The 16,400-nt window shown below is 41.4% G+C and overlaps 1 protein-coding gene across 1 annotated transcript in view; it reads right to left on the reverse strand.

Annotated features, from left to right (window-relative positions):
• The window catches only part of LOC133572854 (dehydrogenase/reductase SDR family member 13-like), a 34,269-nt gene that overhangs the window by 2,258 nt on the left and 15,611 nt on the right, over nucleotides 1–16,400 (reverse strand). The window contains exon 4 of the mRNA XM_061925913.1: nucleotides 15,876–16,202. Within this exon, the coding sequence (XP_061781897.1) occupies nucleotides 15,876–16,202 (327 nt within the window). The remainder of the gene's footprint in view (nucleotides 1–15,875; nucleotides 16,203–16,400) is intronic.

Genomic DNA, 16,400 nt, shown 5'->3' on the forward strand with positions numbered 1-16,400 from the left:
GCTGATTGGAGAGCTAGTTTGCGCAACTAGTGGGTCCATGACCATGACTTCTGTTTTGTTTGAGCAGCCGTTTTACTGCCGTGTCACAGCTAGTATTTGGAAACAATTAAGGTATGTAAATAAATATTTCTATGTAAATAAATCATTTCACAACATATATATCTGCGACTTATACTCTGGTGCGACTAATAAACTAGTAAACAATATGTTTCCCTTCTAAAATGTAGTGGGTGTGGCTTATATACCCATGCCTCGCATATCAAAGGCGATCTAAGTGATTATTTTGCACTGAACCCACACCAGTAGTGGACGTATGTTACTGCTCGAGGCTATTTTGGACTGAACCCACACCAGTAGTGGATGTATGTTACTGATTGAGGCTATTTTGGACTGAACCTACACCAGTAGTGGATGTACTGTATGATACTGATGGAGGTTATTTTGGACTGAACCCACACCAGTAGTGGATGTACTGTATGTTACTGATGGAGGTTATTTTGGACTGAACCCACACCAGTAGTGGATGTATGTTACTGATGGAGGCTATTTTGGACTGAACCCACACCAGTAGTGGATGTATGCTACTGATGGAGGCTATTTTGAACTGAACCCACACCAGTATGTTACTGATGGAGGCTATTTTGGACTGAACCCACACCAATAGTGGATGTACTGTATGTTACTGATGGAGGTTATTTTGGACTGAACCCACACCAGTAGTGGATGTATGTTACTGATGGAGGCTATTTTGGACAGAACCCACACCAGTAGTGGATGTATGTTACTGATGGAGGCTATTTTGGACTGAACCCACACCAGTAGTGGACGTATGTTACTGATGGAGGCTATTTTGGACAGAACCCACACCAGTAGTGGATGTATGTTACTGATGGAGGCTATTTTGGACTGAACCCACACCAGTAGTGGATGTATGTTACTGATGGAGGCTATTTTGGACTGAACCCACACCAGTAGTGAATGTATGTTACTGATGGAGGTTATTTTGAACTGAACCCACACCAGTAGTGGATGTATGTTACTGCTGGAGGCTATTTTGGACTGAACCCACACCAGTAGTGGATGTATGTTACTGATGGAGGCTATTTTGGACTGAACCCACACCAGTAGTGGATGTATGTTACTGATGGAGGCTATTTTGGACTGAACCCACACCAGTAGTGGATTTATGTTACTGATGGAAGCTATTTTGGACTGAACCCACACCAGTAGTGGATGTACTGTATGTTACTGACGGAGGTTATTTTGGACTGAACCCACACCAGTAGTGGTTGTATGTTACTGATGGAAGCTATTTTGGACTGAACCCACACCAGTAGTGGATGTATGTTACTGCTGGGGGCTATTTTGGACTGAACCCACACCAGTAGTGGATATATGTTACTGATGGAGGCTATTTTGGACAGAACCCACACCAGTAGTGGATGTATGTTACTGATGGAGGTTATTTTGAACTGAACCCACACCAGTAGTGGATGTATGTTACTGCTGGAGGCTATTTTGGACTGAACCCACACCAGTAGTGGATGTATGTTACTGATGGAGGCTATTTTGGACTGAACCCACACCAGTAGTGGATGTATGTTACTGATGGATGCTATTTTGGACTGAACCCACACCAGTAGTGGATGTATGTTACTGATGGAGGCTATTTTGGACTGAACCCACACCAGTAGTGGTTGTATGTTACTGATGGAAGCTATTTTGGACTGAACCCACACCAGTAGTGGATGTATGCTACTGATGGAGGCTATTTTGGACTGAACCCACACCAGTAGTGAATGTATGTTACTGATGGAGGCTATTTTGGACTGAACCCACACCAGTAGTGGATGTATGTTACTGATGGAGGCTATTTTGGACTGAACCCACACCAGTAGTGGATGTATGTTAGTGATAGAGAAAAAAGGTGACTGAGTTCAGCTGACATTCCAGAAGAGGATAAGATCTGATGCTCAACCCTTCAAGGCTTCCTTATCTGAGCTGCTTTTGTGGCTGGACTTGAACACACAACCCAAGTCCTCATGACTTGTTCTACCACCAGTCATGCCATAATTAGTCCAATTACTGACTTTCTTCTTTCCACTCCCACTCACGCCAACGTTCAAGTTGTCTTCATCATTTGGCTGAAAGGACAAAGTCAGTCGCCAGGCCGAAGCCTCAAGACGCTCCCAGTTGAGGTGTGAAGTCCTTCATGCGTCCATGTGTGGCGAGCCTTGACTTTAATCCGGCCCGGTCTTCCTAGGTCCTCGAAGTCACATGGTAGCCGCTTTGCTTTGCACTCACTTGATGCACTTTCAAACAGTTTCAAAAGCTAGGCGAGTCCTAGTCCACACCCCCGTGTTCGCTTCTTAACCTCGTACACTTGTGCCGAGCCAGAGTGGAAACTCCTGGACAGTGTAGCCAAGTCCTACACGGGTAAATGCAGCAAAAAGCCAACAAAGACCATCGGGCTGGAGAACCGGTAACTGGACACCACGTCGTAAGAGATCTCTGGACAGGAACTAATGAATGTATATCATACAGGAAGTCCAGGTGATAAAGCACAAACAGGAGAGAGTCTGATGTTGTAATACAAAAAAACCACAAAACATTTGGCCATGGACACCAGCTGCTGGATCTCTGCCACACCAGAGTCCGTTTGGAGAGACCGGAGGAGATGCGGATGAAGAGACGGATTAGCTTCACAGTGTCTTGGCTGAATGAGCAGGTATCGGACACTTTGGTCTCCTTGGACGTATCCTCGCTCGTCTATGCGGACTGGACACTGGCCGAGAGTTGTCCATGGACACCAGTTGCTGGGAGAGACCGGAGGAGATGCGGACGAAGAGACGGATTAGCTTCACAGTGTCTTGGCTGAATGAGCAGGTATCGGACACTTCGGTCTCCTTGGACGTATCCTCGCTCGTCTATGTGGACTGGACACTGGCCGAGAGTTGTCCATGGACACCAGTTGCTGGGTCTCTGCCACACCAGAGTCAGTTTGGAGAGACCGGAGGAGATGCGGATGAAGAGACGGATTTGCTTCACAGTGTCTTGGCTGAATGAGCAGGTATCGGACACTTCGGTCTCCTTGGACGTATCCTCGCTCGTCTATGCGGACTGGACACTGGCCGAGAGTTGTCCATGGACACCAGTTGCTGGGTCTCTGCCACACCAGAGACAGTTTGGAGAGACCGTAGGAGATGCGGACGAAGAGACGGACAAGCTTCGCAGTGTCTTGGCTGAATGAGCAGGTATCGGACACTTCGGTCTCCTTGGACGTATCCTCGCTCGTCTATGCGGACTGGACACTGGCCGAGAGTTGGCCTTGGACACCAGCTGTTGAGAGTTGGCCATGGACACCAGCTGCTGGGTCTCTGCCACACCAGAGTCCGTTTGGAGAGACCGGAGGACATGCGGATGAAGAGACAGACAAGCTTCGCAGTGTCTTGGCTGAATGAGCAGGTATTGGACACTTCGGTCTCCTTGGACGTATCCTCGCTCGTCTATGAGGACTGGACACTGGCCGAGAGTTGTCCATGGACACCAGTTGCTGGGTCTCTGCCACACCAGAGTCCGTTTGGAGAGACCGGAGGAGATGCGGATGAAGAGACGGATTAGCTTCACAGTGTCTTGGCTGAATGAGCAGGTATCGGACACTTCGGTCTCCTTGGACGTATCCTCGCTCGTCCATGAGGACTGGACACTGGCCGAGAGTTGGCCATGGACACCAGCTGTTGAGAGTTGGCCATGGACACCAGTTGCTGGGTCTCTGCCACACCAGAGTCAGTTTGGAGAGACCGGAGGAGATGCGGACGAAGAGCCGGACAAGCTTCGCAGTGTCTTGGCTGAATGAGCAGGTATCGGACACTTCGGTCTCCTTGGACGTATCCTCGCTCATCTATGCGGACTGGACACTGGCCGAGAGTTGGCCATGGACACCAGCTGTTGAGAGTTGGCCATGGACACCAGCTGCTGGGTCTCTGCCACACCAGAGTCAGTTTGGAGAGACCGGAGGAGATGCGGACGAAGAGACGGATTAGCTTCACAGTGTCTTGGCTGAATGAGCAGGTATAGGACACTTCGGTCTCCTTGGACGTATCCTCGCTCGTCTATGCGGACTGGACACTGGCCGAGAGTTGGCCATGGACACCAGTTGCTGGGTCTCTGCCACACCAGAGTCAGTTTGGAGAGACCGGAGGAGATGCGGACAAAGAGACGGACAAGCTTCGCAGTGTCTTGGCTGAATGAGCAGGTATCGGACACTTCGGTCTCTTTGGACGTATCCTCGCTCGTCTATGCGGACTGGACACTGGCCGAGAGTTGGCCATGGACACCAGCTGTTGAGAGTTGGCCATGGACAGCAGCTGCTGGGTCTCCGCCACACCAGAGTCAGTTTGGAGAGACCGGAAAAGATGCGGACGAAGAGACGGACAAGTTTCGCAGTGTCTTGGCTGAATGAGCAGGTATCGGACACTTCGGTCTACTTGGACGTATCCTCGCTCGTCTATGCGGACTGGACACTGGCCGAGAGTTGGCCATGGACACCAGCTGTTGAGAGTTGGCCATGGACACCAGCTGCTGGGTCTCTGCCACACCAGAGTCAGTTTGGAGAGACCGGAGGAGATGCGGACGAAGAGACGGATTAGCTTCACAGTGTCTTGGCTGAATGAGCAGGTATCGGACACTTCGGTCTCCTTGGACGTATCCTCGCTCGTCTATGTGGACTGGACACTGGCTGAGAGTTGTCCATGGACACCAGTTGCTGGGTCTCTGCCACACCAGAGTCAGTTTGGAGAGACCGGAGGAGATGCGGACGAAGAGACGGACAAGCTTCGCAGTGTCTTGGCTGAATGAGCAGGTATCGGACACTTCGGTCTCCTTGGACGTATCCTCGCTCGTCTATGCGGACTGGACACTGGCCGAGAGTTGGCCATGGACACCAGCTGTTGAGAGTTGGCCATGGACACCAGCTGCTGGGTCTCTGCCACACCAGAGTCCGTTTGGAGAGACCGGAGGAGATGCGGACGAAGAGACGGACAAGCTTCTCAGTGTCTTGGCTGAATGAGCAGGTATCGGACACTTCGGTCTCCTTGGTCGTATCCTCGCTCGTCTATGCGGACTGGACACTGGCCGAGAGTTGGCCATGGACACCAGCTGTTGAGAGTTGGCCACGGACACCAGCTGCTGGGTCTCTGCCACACCAGAGTCCGTTTGGAGAGACCGGAGGAGATGCGGACGAAGAGACGGACAAGCTTCGCAGTGTCTTGGCTGAATGAGCAGGTATCGGACACTTCGGTCTCCTTGGACGTATCCTCGCTCGTCTATGCGGACTGGACACTGGCCGAGAGTTGGCCATGGACACTAGCTGTTGAGAGTTGGCCATGGACACCAGCTGCTGGGTCTCTGCCACACCAGAGTCCGTTTGGAGAGACCGGAGGAGATGCGGACGAAGAGACGGACAAGCTTCTCAGTGTCTTGGCTGAATGAGCAGGTATCGGACACTTCGGTCTCCTTGGTCGTATCCTCGCTCGTCTATGCGGACTGGACACTGGCCGAGAGTTGGCCATGGACACCAGCTGTTGAGAGTTGGCCACGGACACCAGCTGCTGGGTCTCTGCCACACCAGAGTCCGTTTGGAGAGACCGGAGGAGATGCGGACGAAGAGACGGACAAGCTTCGTAGTGTCTTGGCTGAATGAGCAGGTATCGGACACTTCGGTCTCCTTGGACGTATCCTCGCTCATCCATGAGGACTGGACACTGGCCGAGAGTTGGTGGGCGGCCGAGGGTGGAGTCGGCTCTCTTGGTTGCTTTGTTGGGTCTGCTCCTGTCTCTGGCCATGCTCCCCCCACCCCAGCAGACGATGACGTGGAACACCGCAGACACCACCACAGTGTATATGTTGTTTTACTTTTGTGGCTGTGTGGAGAAGTGTCTGGTTGCATCAGCTCTGCTCTTTTAATGTCTTTGATGTTTCCCTCTTACACACAGGTTTATGGGTGCTAAGGCTATGAGTTTTTTTCCCCTTGGCCTCGGTCTGGACCCCCTCTCCAGGGGCCCAGGCTTAGACTGAATATTCCCCCCCCCCCCCGACCCCCTGGCGTTTACCTGTTTCTCACCTTTTTTGTAAGGGCCGCCAGAATTTGGCAGAGCCGTCAGCGATCCTGTTCTGTCTCCCTGTAATGTTTGACCCTTTTATGTCTCCCTGTAATGTTTGATCCTGTTCTGTCTCCCTGTAATGTTTGATCCTGTTCTGTCTCCCTGTGATGTTTGATCCTGTTCTGTCTCCCTGTAATGTTTGATCCTGTTCTGTCCCCCTGTAATGTTTGATCCTGTTCTGTCTCCCTGTAATGTTTGATCCGCTTCTGTCTCCCTGTAATGTTTGATCCTGTTCTGTCTCCCTGTAATGTTTGTCTGCTCTTGAATGGGATTGTGATGAAAATCTTAATTTCCCCTCGGGTATTATTCAAGTACTCCTGATTCTGATAAAAGTCCAAGCTATCAACACTAGTAGTTTTAGTGTGACTAGTAGTTAGTAGTGATTGGTAGTAGTAGTTAGTAGTGGTACTGGTAGTAGTAGTTAGTAGGGATTGTTATTAGTAGTTAGTAGTGATTGTTAGTATTGTAAGTAATGATTGGTAGTAGTTAGTAGTGATTGGTAGCAGTAGTTGGTAGTGATACTGATAGTAGTAGTGATTGGTAGTAGTTAGTAGTGATTGGTTGTAGTAGTTAGTAGTGATGCCGGTAGTACTGGTTAGTAGTGATACTGGTAATAGTAGTTAGTACTGATTGTTAGTAGTAGTTAGTAGTGATTGTTAGTAGTAGTTATTAATGATTGGTAGTAGTTAGTAGTGATTGGTAGTAGTATTTGGTAGTGATACTGATCGTAGTAGTGATTGGTAGTAGTTAGTAGTGATTGGTAGTAGTAGTTAGTAGTGATACCGGTAGTAGTAGTTAGTAGTGATTGGTAGTAGTAGTTAGTAGTGGTACTGGTAGTAGTAGTTAGTAGAGATTGTTAGTAGTAGTTAGTAGTGATTGTTAGTATTGTAAGTAATGATTGGTAGTAGTTAGTAGTGATTGGTAGCAGTAGTTGGTAGTGATACTGATAGTAGTTAGAAGTGATTGGTAGTAGTAGTTAGTAGTGATACCGGTAGTAGTAGTTAGTAGTGATTGTTAGTAGTAGTTAGTAGTGGTACTGGTAGTAGTAGTTAGTAGGGATTGTTAGTAGTAGTTAGTAGTGATTGTTAGTATTGTAAGTAATGATTGGTAGTAGTTAGTAGTGATTGGTAGCAGTAGTTGGTAGTGATACTGATAGTAGTAGTGATTGGTAGTAGTTAGAAGTGATTGGTAGTAGTAGTTAGTAGTGATGCCGGTAGTACTGGTTAGTAGTGATACTGGTAATAGTAGTTAGTACTGATTGTTAGTAGTGATTGTTAGTAGTAGTTAGTAATGATTGGTAGTAGTTAGTAGTGATTGGTAGTAGTAGTTGGTAGTGATACTGATCGTAGTAGTGATTGGTAGTAGTTAGTAGTGATTGGTAGTAGTAGTGATATCGGTAGTAGTAGTTAGTAGTGATACTGGTGGTAGTAGTAGTAGTAGTAGTAGTAGTAGTAGTAGTAGTTAGTAGTGCATGTTAGTAGTAGTAGTTAATAGTGATTGGTAGTAGTTGTTAGTAGTGATTGTTAATAGTAGTTAGTAGTGATTGATAGTAGTCGTTGGTAGTGATACTGATAGTAGTGATTGGTAGTAGTAGTTAGTAGTGATACTGGTAGTAGTAGTTAGTAGTGATACTGGTAGTATAAGTTAGTAGTGATACTGGTGGTAGTAGTAGTTAGTGGTGTTTGGTAGTATTAAGTAGTGATTGTTAGTAGTGATTGGTATTAGTAGTTAGTAGTGATACTGGTAGTAGTAGTTAGTGAGTGTTAGTAGTAGTTAGTAGTGATTGTTAGTAGTAGTTAGTAGTGATTGTTAGTAGTAGTTAGTAGTGCTAATAAATGAAAGTAGTGGTGTCCGTGTGCAGCAGTTCCTTGCATCACCTTTTGTTTCTGCACTTATTTGCTCTTTGAGTGCAGAATAAAACTCGCACGCCACTTTCCTGTCTCTGCGTCCTGGGGTCACGCCTTGAGCCACCATGACAGGTGGAATGTTGAGCCGTACTTTAACTTGAACATGTTCCACATGAAGCAGGTTTTGAATTCATTTGTCAAAGCTTTGTTTGGAAATGTCAACTCCACTTTTCTACCAACAAAGCAAGTTTTGTTTCAGCTGGACTAAAAGTGTCAACAAAAGAAGAATGAGATATTTGACTGCATGGTCTTGTTTTCACATCTTCTGTTGACAGACATGTTTCCATGACTCAGCTGTCAGATAAGAACGCAAGCTTGTCCATATTTTCATGGATAAATGTTCAGATGTTATAATAGGGTCCATGGCTGTGTTATGGACTCCTTCTTCTTCAGTACGGTGCAGACTAGCTCTGCTACTCTCCAAGTTAGCTAGCTACATGCTCTGTCGTCTTTCTGATGATTTCAGTCTTTAATTCCAGGAATATCTTCAGTCTTTAATTCCAGGAATATCATCCACTTTCACTCCTCAGCAGTCTTTCTTACTCACTTTCTTCACAAGCATGCTTGGTCTATGTCCATCTCAAGCTACAATATATGTTGTTTTGTGACTACGCCAACTAGTGGTGGGAGGAACACCATTACTGACAATGTTGAAGTAAAACTTCTGTTTAATAACTTGACAAATCCCGCTTTTCCCCAAATTCCCAAAAATTCCAGGAAGTTTCCATTGAAATGAATGGGACATGTTTCCAAGTTGCACAATTCCCACATTTTTCAAGCTATTCAAAGCATTCCAACATCAACGCATTCCACTCATCCTGGACATTCTAACTAACATTTTTCCAAGTTCAGAAAAATTCCAGGAATTCCAAGAATCCCCGTTTTTTTTCAAACCCTTTTTCTACCCTTTTTTCTGGCGACTACTCCTTCCACATTTTTCAACCCACTTCAACCGTTGCACCGTCAAATCATTCCTCTTAATCAGGACAAAAAACAAAGTTGTTTTTGAACCAGAAAAATTCCCGGTTTTCCCGGAATTCCGTAATACCATTTTTCAATTAAAAATGTTACTACTTCAACATTTCTCGACCGATTTGACAAATTTCAACACCAACCATTCACCAACCCATTCAGAACATTACATTTTTTTTTTTTAGCATTTTCCAAAAAATTCCAAAAATTTCCATGAAATTTCTATGAAATTCCCATTGCAAATAATGGAACATTTTTCAAAGTTCCACAACTCCCACATTTTTTATTTGACTCAAACCGTTCCAACTTCAAAATATTCAGCCTGTTCAGGAATTGTGTGTTCCACTTCAACAATTGTACAATAAAATTCCCAGATTTCCTATAATTTTTAGGGACATTTTCCCCATTCAAAATGAATTATCCAGTTTTCAAACTTCCACAATTCCAACATTTTTCAACCGATTCAAACCTTTCCACCTTCAACACTTTCAACTCATCCTGGAAATTCAAACAACCATTTTTCATGGTCAACAAATTTCCAGGAATTCCTGTTTTTTTCTAACCTTATTTCCAACCTTTTTTAGTGCGATGACTCCTTTCTTTTTTTTCAACCCACTTCAAGCGTTCCACTGTCAAAACATTCCTCTTAGTCAGGACAAAAAACCAAGTTGGTTTAAGAACTTGAAAAATTCCCAGTTTTCCCGAAATTCCGTAATACCATTTTTCAATTAAAAAACTGTTCCTACTACAACATTTCTTGACCGATTTATACAATTCCAACATCAACCAATTCAGCTCATTCAAGACGTTCATGCTCTTAATCATTTTCCAAAAAATTCCCGCTTTTCTCAAATTTCCATGAAATTCTCGTTGAAATGAATGGTATATTTTTCAAAGTTCCACAACTCCCACAACCAGATTTCCTCAAATTCCCAGTTTTTAGGGACATTTTCCCCGTTCAAGATTAATTGTCCCTTTTTCAAACTTCCACAATTCCCACATTTTTCAACCAATTCAAACCTTTCTACCTTCAACACATTGCACTCACCCTGGAAATTTTAACTATTTTTTTTTCAAGTTCTAAAGAATTCCAGGATTTCCAAGAATTCCTGTTTTTTCCAAATCCCTTTTTCTGTCGACTACTCCTTCCACATTTTTCAACCCACTTCAACCATTCCACTGTCAAAACATTCCTCTTAGTCAGGACAAAAAACAAAGTTGTTTTTTGAACTGGAAAAATTCCCGTTTTTTCCCGAAATTCCAGGAATTCCGTAATACCATTTCTCAATTAAAACTGTTACTACTTCAACATTTCTCGACCGATTTGAAAAAATCCAACACCAATCATTCAGAACATTCACATTTTTTTACATTTTCAAAAAGTGTTCTAAATTTCCATGAAATTCCCATTTAAATTTATGGGAAATGTTTCAAAGTTCCACAACTCCCACAATGTTTATCTGATTTAAACCGTTACAACTTCAAAATATTCAGTCTGTTCAAGAATTGTGTGCTCCCTTCCAACAATTAAAAACAAATCCCGGGTTTCCTAAAATTCCCAGTTTTTAGGGACATTTTCCTAATTCAAAATGAATTGTCCATTTTTCAAACTTCCACAATTCCCACATTTTTCAACCAATTCAAACCATTCCACCTTCAACACATTCCACTCACCTCGGACATTAAAACTAAATTTTTCAAGTTCCAAAGAATTCCAGAAATTCACAGAATTCCTGTTTTTTTTCAAATCCTTTTTTCTGTCGACTACTCCTTCCACATTTTTCAACCCACTTCAACCATTCCACCGTCAAAACATTCCTTTTAATCAGGACAAAAAAGTAAGTTGTTCTTTGAACTGGAAAAATTCCTGTTTTTTTCCCAAAATTCCAGGAATTCCGTAATACCATTTCTCAATTAAAAATGTTAGTACGCCAACATTTCTCGACCGATTTTAAAAAATCCAACACCAATCATTCAGAACATTCACATTTTTTTACATTTTCAATTTTTTTCCTAAATTTCCATGAAACTCCCATTTCAATTTATGGGAAATGTTTCAAAGTTCCACAACTACCACAATGTTTATCTGATTCAAACCGTTACAACTTCAAAATATTCAGTCTGTTCAAGAATTGTGTGCTCCCTTCCAAGAATTAAAAACAAATCCCAGGTTTCCTAAAATTTCCAGTTTTTAGGGACATTTTCCTAATTCAAAATGAATTGTCTATTTTTCAAACTTCCACAATTCCCACATTTTTCAACCAATTCAAACCATTCCACCTTCAACACATTCCACTCACTCCGGACATTAAAACGAATTTTTTCAAGTTCCAAAAATTCCAGGAATTCACAGAATTCCCGTTTTTTTTCAAATCCTTTTTCCTGTCGACTACTCCTTCCACATTTTTCAACCCACTTCAACCATTCCACCGTCAAAACATTCCTTTTAAACAGGACAAAAAAGTAAGTTGTTTTTTGAACTGGAAAAATTCCTGTTTTTTCCCGAAATTCCAGGAATTCCGTAATACCATTTCTCAATTAAAAATGTTACTATGTCAACATTTCTCGACCGATTTGAAAAGTTACAACACCAACCATTTCAATTCAATTCATTCAGAACATTCACATTTTTTTAAATTTAAAAAGAAATTCCCGCTTTTCCCGAAAATCCCAAATTTCCAGTAAAATCCCATTGAAAAAAATGGGACATTTCTCAAAGTTCCACAACTCTCACATTTTTTATCCGATTCAAACCGTTACAACTTCAAAATATTCAGTCTGTTCAAGAATTGTGTGCTCCCTTCCAACAATTAAAAACAAATCCCAGGTTTCCTAAAATTTCCAGTTTTTAGGGACATTTTCCTAATTCAAAATGAATTGTCCATTTTTCAAACTTCCACAATTCCCACATTTTTCAACCAATTCAAACCATTCCACCTTCAACACATTCCACTCACCCCGGACATTAAAACGAATTTTTTCAAGTTCCAAAGAATTCCAGGAATTCACAGAATTCCCGTATTTTTAAATCCTTTTTTCGGTCGACTACTCCTTCCACATTTTTCAACCCACTTCAACCATTCCACCGTCAAAACATTCCTTTTAATCAGGACAAAAAAGTAAGTTGTTCTTTGAACTGGAAAAATTCCTGTTTTTTTCCCAAAATTCCAGGAATTCCGTAATACCATTTCTCAATTAAAAATGTTAGTACGCCAACATTTCTCGACCGATTTTAAAAAATCCAACACCAATCATTCAGAACATTCACATTTTTTTACATTTTCAATTTTTTTCCTAAATTTCCATGAAACTCCCATTTCAATTTATGGGAAATGTTTCAAAGTTCCACAACTACCACAATGTTTATCTGATTCAAACCGTTACAACTTCAAAATATTCAGTCTGTTCAAGAATTGTGTGCTCCCTTCCAAGAATTAAAAACAAATCCCGGGTTTCCTAAAATTCCCAGTTTTTAGGGACATTTTCCTCATTCAAAATGAATTGTCCATTTTTCAAACTTCCACAATTCCCACATTTTTCAACCAATTCAAACCATTCCACCTTCAACACATTCCACTCACCCCGGACATTAAAACTAATTTTTTCAAGTTCCAAAAATTCCAGGAATTCACAGAATTCCCGTTTTTTTTTCAAATCCTTTTTTCTGTCGACTACTCCTTCCACATTTTTCAACCCACTTCAACCATTCCACCGTCAAAACATTCCTTTTAATCAGGACAAAAAAGTAAGTTGTTCTTTGAACTGGAAAAATTCCTGTTTTTTTCCCAAAATTCCAGGAATTCCGTAATACCATTTCTCAATTAAAAATGTTAGTACGCCAACATTTCTCGACCGATTTTAAAAAATCCAACACCAATCATTCAGAACATTCACATTTTTTTACATTTTCAATTTTTTTCCTAAATTTCCATGAAACTCCCATTTCAATTTATGGGAAATGTTTCAAAGTTCCACAACTACCACAATGTTTATCTGATTCAAACCGTTACAACTTCAAAATATTCAGTCTGTTCAAGAATTGTGTGCTCCCTTCCAAGAATTAAAAACAAATCCCAGGTTTCCTAAAATTTCCAGTTTTTAGGGACATTTTCCTAATTCAAAATGAATTGTCCATTTTTCAAACTTCCACAATTCCCACATTTTTCAACCAATTCAAACCATTCCACCTTCAACACATTCCACTCACCCCGGACATTAAAACTAATTTTTTCAAGTTCCAAAAATTCCAGGAATTCACAGAATTCCCGTTTTTTTTCAAATCCTTTTTCCTGTCGACTACTCCTTCCACATTTTTCAACCCACTTCAACCATTCCACCGTCAAAACATTCCTTTTAAACAGGACAAAAAAGTAAGTTGTTTTTTGAACTGGAAAAATTCCTGTTTTTTCCCGAAATTCCAGGAATTCCGTAATACCATTTCTCAATTAAAAATGTTACTACGTCAACATTTCTCGACCGATTTGAAAAGTTACAACACCAACCATTTCAATTCAATTCATTCAGAACATTCACATTTTTTTAAATTTAAAAAGAAATTCCCGCTTTTCCCGAAAATCCCAAATTTCCAGTAAAATCCCATTGAAAAAAATGGGACATTTCTCAAAGTTCCACAACTCTCACATTTTTTATCCGATTCAAACCGTTACAACTTCAAAATATTCAGTCTGTTCAAGAATTGTGTGCTCCCTTCCAAGAATTAAAAACAAATCCCAGGTTTCCTAAAATTTCCAGTTTTTAGGGACATTTTCCTAATTCAAAATGAATTGTCCATTTTTCAAACTTCCACAATTCCCACATTTTTCAACCAATTCAAACCATTCCACCTTCAACACATTCCACTCACCCCGGACATTAAAACGAATTTTTTCAAGTTCCAAAGAATTCCAGGAATTCACAGAATTCCCGTATTTTTAAATCCTTTTTTCGGTCGACTACTCCTTCCACATTTTTCAACCCACTTCAACCATTCCACCGTCAAAACATTCCTTTTAATCAGGACAAAAAAGTAAGTTGTTTTTTAAACTGGAAAAATTCCTGTTTTTCCCCGAAATTCCAGGAATTCCGTAATACCATTTCTCAATTAAAACTGTTACTACGTCAACATTTTTCGACCGATTTGAAAAAAATCCAACACCAATCATTCAGAACATTCACATTTTTTTACATTTTCAAAATTTTTTCTAAATTTCCATGAAACTCCCATTTAAATTTATGGGAAATGTTTCAAAGTTCCACAACTCCCGCAATGTTTATCTGATTCAAACCGTTACAACTTGAAAATATTCAGTCTGTTCAAGAATTGTGTGCTCCCTTCCAAGAATTAAAAACAAATCTCGGGTTTCCTAAAATTCCCAGTTTTTAGGGACATTTTCCTAATTCAAAATGAATTGTCCATTTTTCAAACTTCCACAATTCCCACATTTTCCAACCAATTCAAACCATTCCACCTTCAACACATTTCACTCACCCCGGACATTAAAATTAATTTTTTCAAGTTCCAAAAATTCCAGGAATTCACAGAATTCCCGTTTTTTTCTCCAAATCCTTTTTTCTGTCGACTACTCCTTCCACATTTTTCAACCCACTTCAACCATTCCACCGTCAAAACATTCCTCTTAATCAGGACAAAAAAGTAAGTTGTTTTTTGAACTGGAAAAATTCCTGTTTTTTTCCCAAAATTCCAGGAATTCCGTAATACCATTTCTCAATTAAAAATGTTAGTACGCCAACATTTCTCGACCGATTTAAAAAAATCCAACACCAATCATTCAGAACATTCACATTTTTTTACATTTTCAATTTTTTTTCTAAATTTCCATGAAACTCCCATTTCAATTTATGGGAAATGTTTCAAAGTTCCACAACTCCCACAATGTTTATCTGATTCAAACCGTTACAACTTCAAAATATTCAGTCTGTTCAAGAATTGTGTGCTCCCTTCCAAGAATTAAAAACAAATCCCGGGTTTCCTAAAATTCCCAGTTTTTAGGGACATTTTCCTCATTCAAAATGAATTGTCCATTTTTCAAACTTCCACAATTCCCACATTTTTCAACCAATTCAAACCATTCCACCTTCAACACATTAAAACTATTTTTTTCAAGTTCCAAAGAATTCCAGGAATTCACAGAATTCCCGTTTTTTTTCAAATCCTTTTTTCTGTCGACTACTCCTTCCACATTTTTCAACCCACTTCAACCATTCCACCGTCAAAACATTCCTTTTAATCAGGACAAAAAAGTAAGTTGTTTTGTGAACTGGAAAAATTCCTGTTTTTTCCTGAAATTCCAGGAATTCCAGGAAAAATTCCTGTTTTTTCCTGAAATTCCAGGAATTCCGTAATACCATTTCTCAATTAAAAATGTTAGTACGCCAACATTTCTCGACCGATTTGAAAAGTTACAACACCAACCATTTCAATTCAATTCATTCAGAACATTCACATTTTTTAACATTTAAAAAAAAAATTCCCGCTTTTTCCCAAAAGTCCCAAATTTCCAGTAAATTCCCATTGGAAAAAAATGGGACATTTCTCAAAGTTCCACAACTCTCACATTTTTTACAACTTCAAAATATTCAGTCTGTTCAAGAACTGTGTGCTCCCTTCCAACAATTAATAAAAAACTTCCCGGATTTCCTAAAATTCCCAATTTTTATGGACATTTTCCCCATTCAAAATGAATGATCCATTTTTTCCAAGTTGCACAATTCCCACATTCTCCAACCTCACTCCCAAACATGAGTAATCATGTCCAGACAAGCTGTCATTATTTAAAGGCGGATAAAGAATCCAGAGTAGTGAGTGAGTACGTACCTGGATGGAGAGCGTAGCAGGTGACTTGGCTTCCTTGCAGTCTCTTGGCCAGCTGGTGAGTAAAGAGGACGTTGCACAGTTTGCTGTCCGAGTAGATCTGAGACACCTGGGCGAAGGACGTCCCCAGGCCCAGAGCTTTGTGCTTGCTCAGGCAATCAAAGTCGATTTTCCCAAAGTTGTGCGCCAGGGACGACACGTTGACCACGCGACTCGGTTGGCACTCCTGCAGGCGCTCCAGCAGCAGGTTGGTGAGCAGGAAGTGTCCCAGGTGGTTGACACCAAACATCATGCCCACACCGTCCTCTGTCCGGCCCTGCAGGTAAACACCTGGACCACAGAGAGCAGAGTCATCCATCTCCAAATCCTAACATCCATCGAAAAAAACTTCTTAAATATTCAGTGTTTAATCAAAGGATTCAAAGGAAAAACAGCAAAAAAATGAGAAAAGTTTAGTAATAAAAAAAGTTTGATTCTATTCCCAAAGACAAAATGTGCTTGCAAATAAATCCAGAGTCACTTTACACT

This window comes from Nerophis lumbriciformis, linkage group LG30 (genome assembly GCF_033978685.3).
Source record: "Nerophis lumbriciformis linkage group LG30, RoL_Nlum_v2.1, whole genome shotgun sequence".
In the NCBI taxonomy this organism is placed as follows: Eukaryota; Metazoa; Chordata; class Actinopteri; order Syngnathiformes; family Syngnathidae; genus Nerophis; species Nerophis lumbriciformis.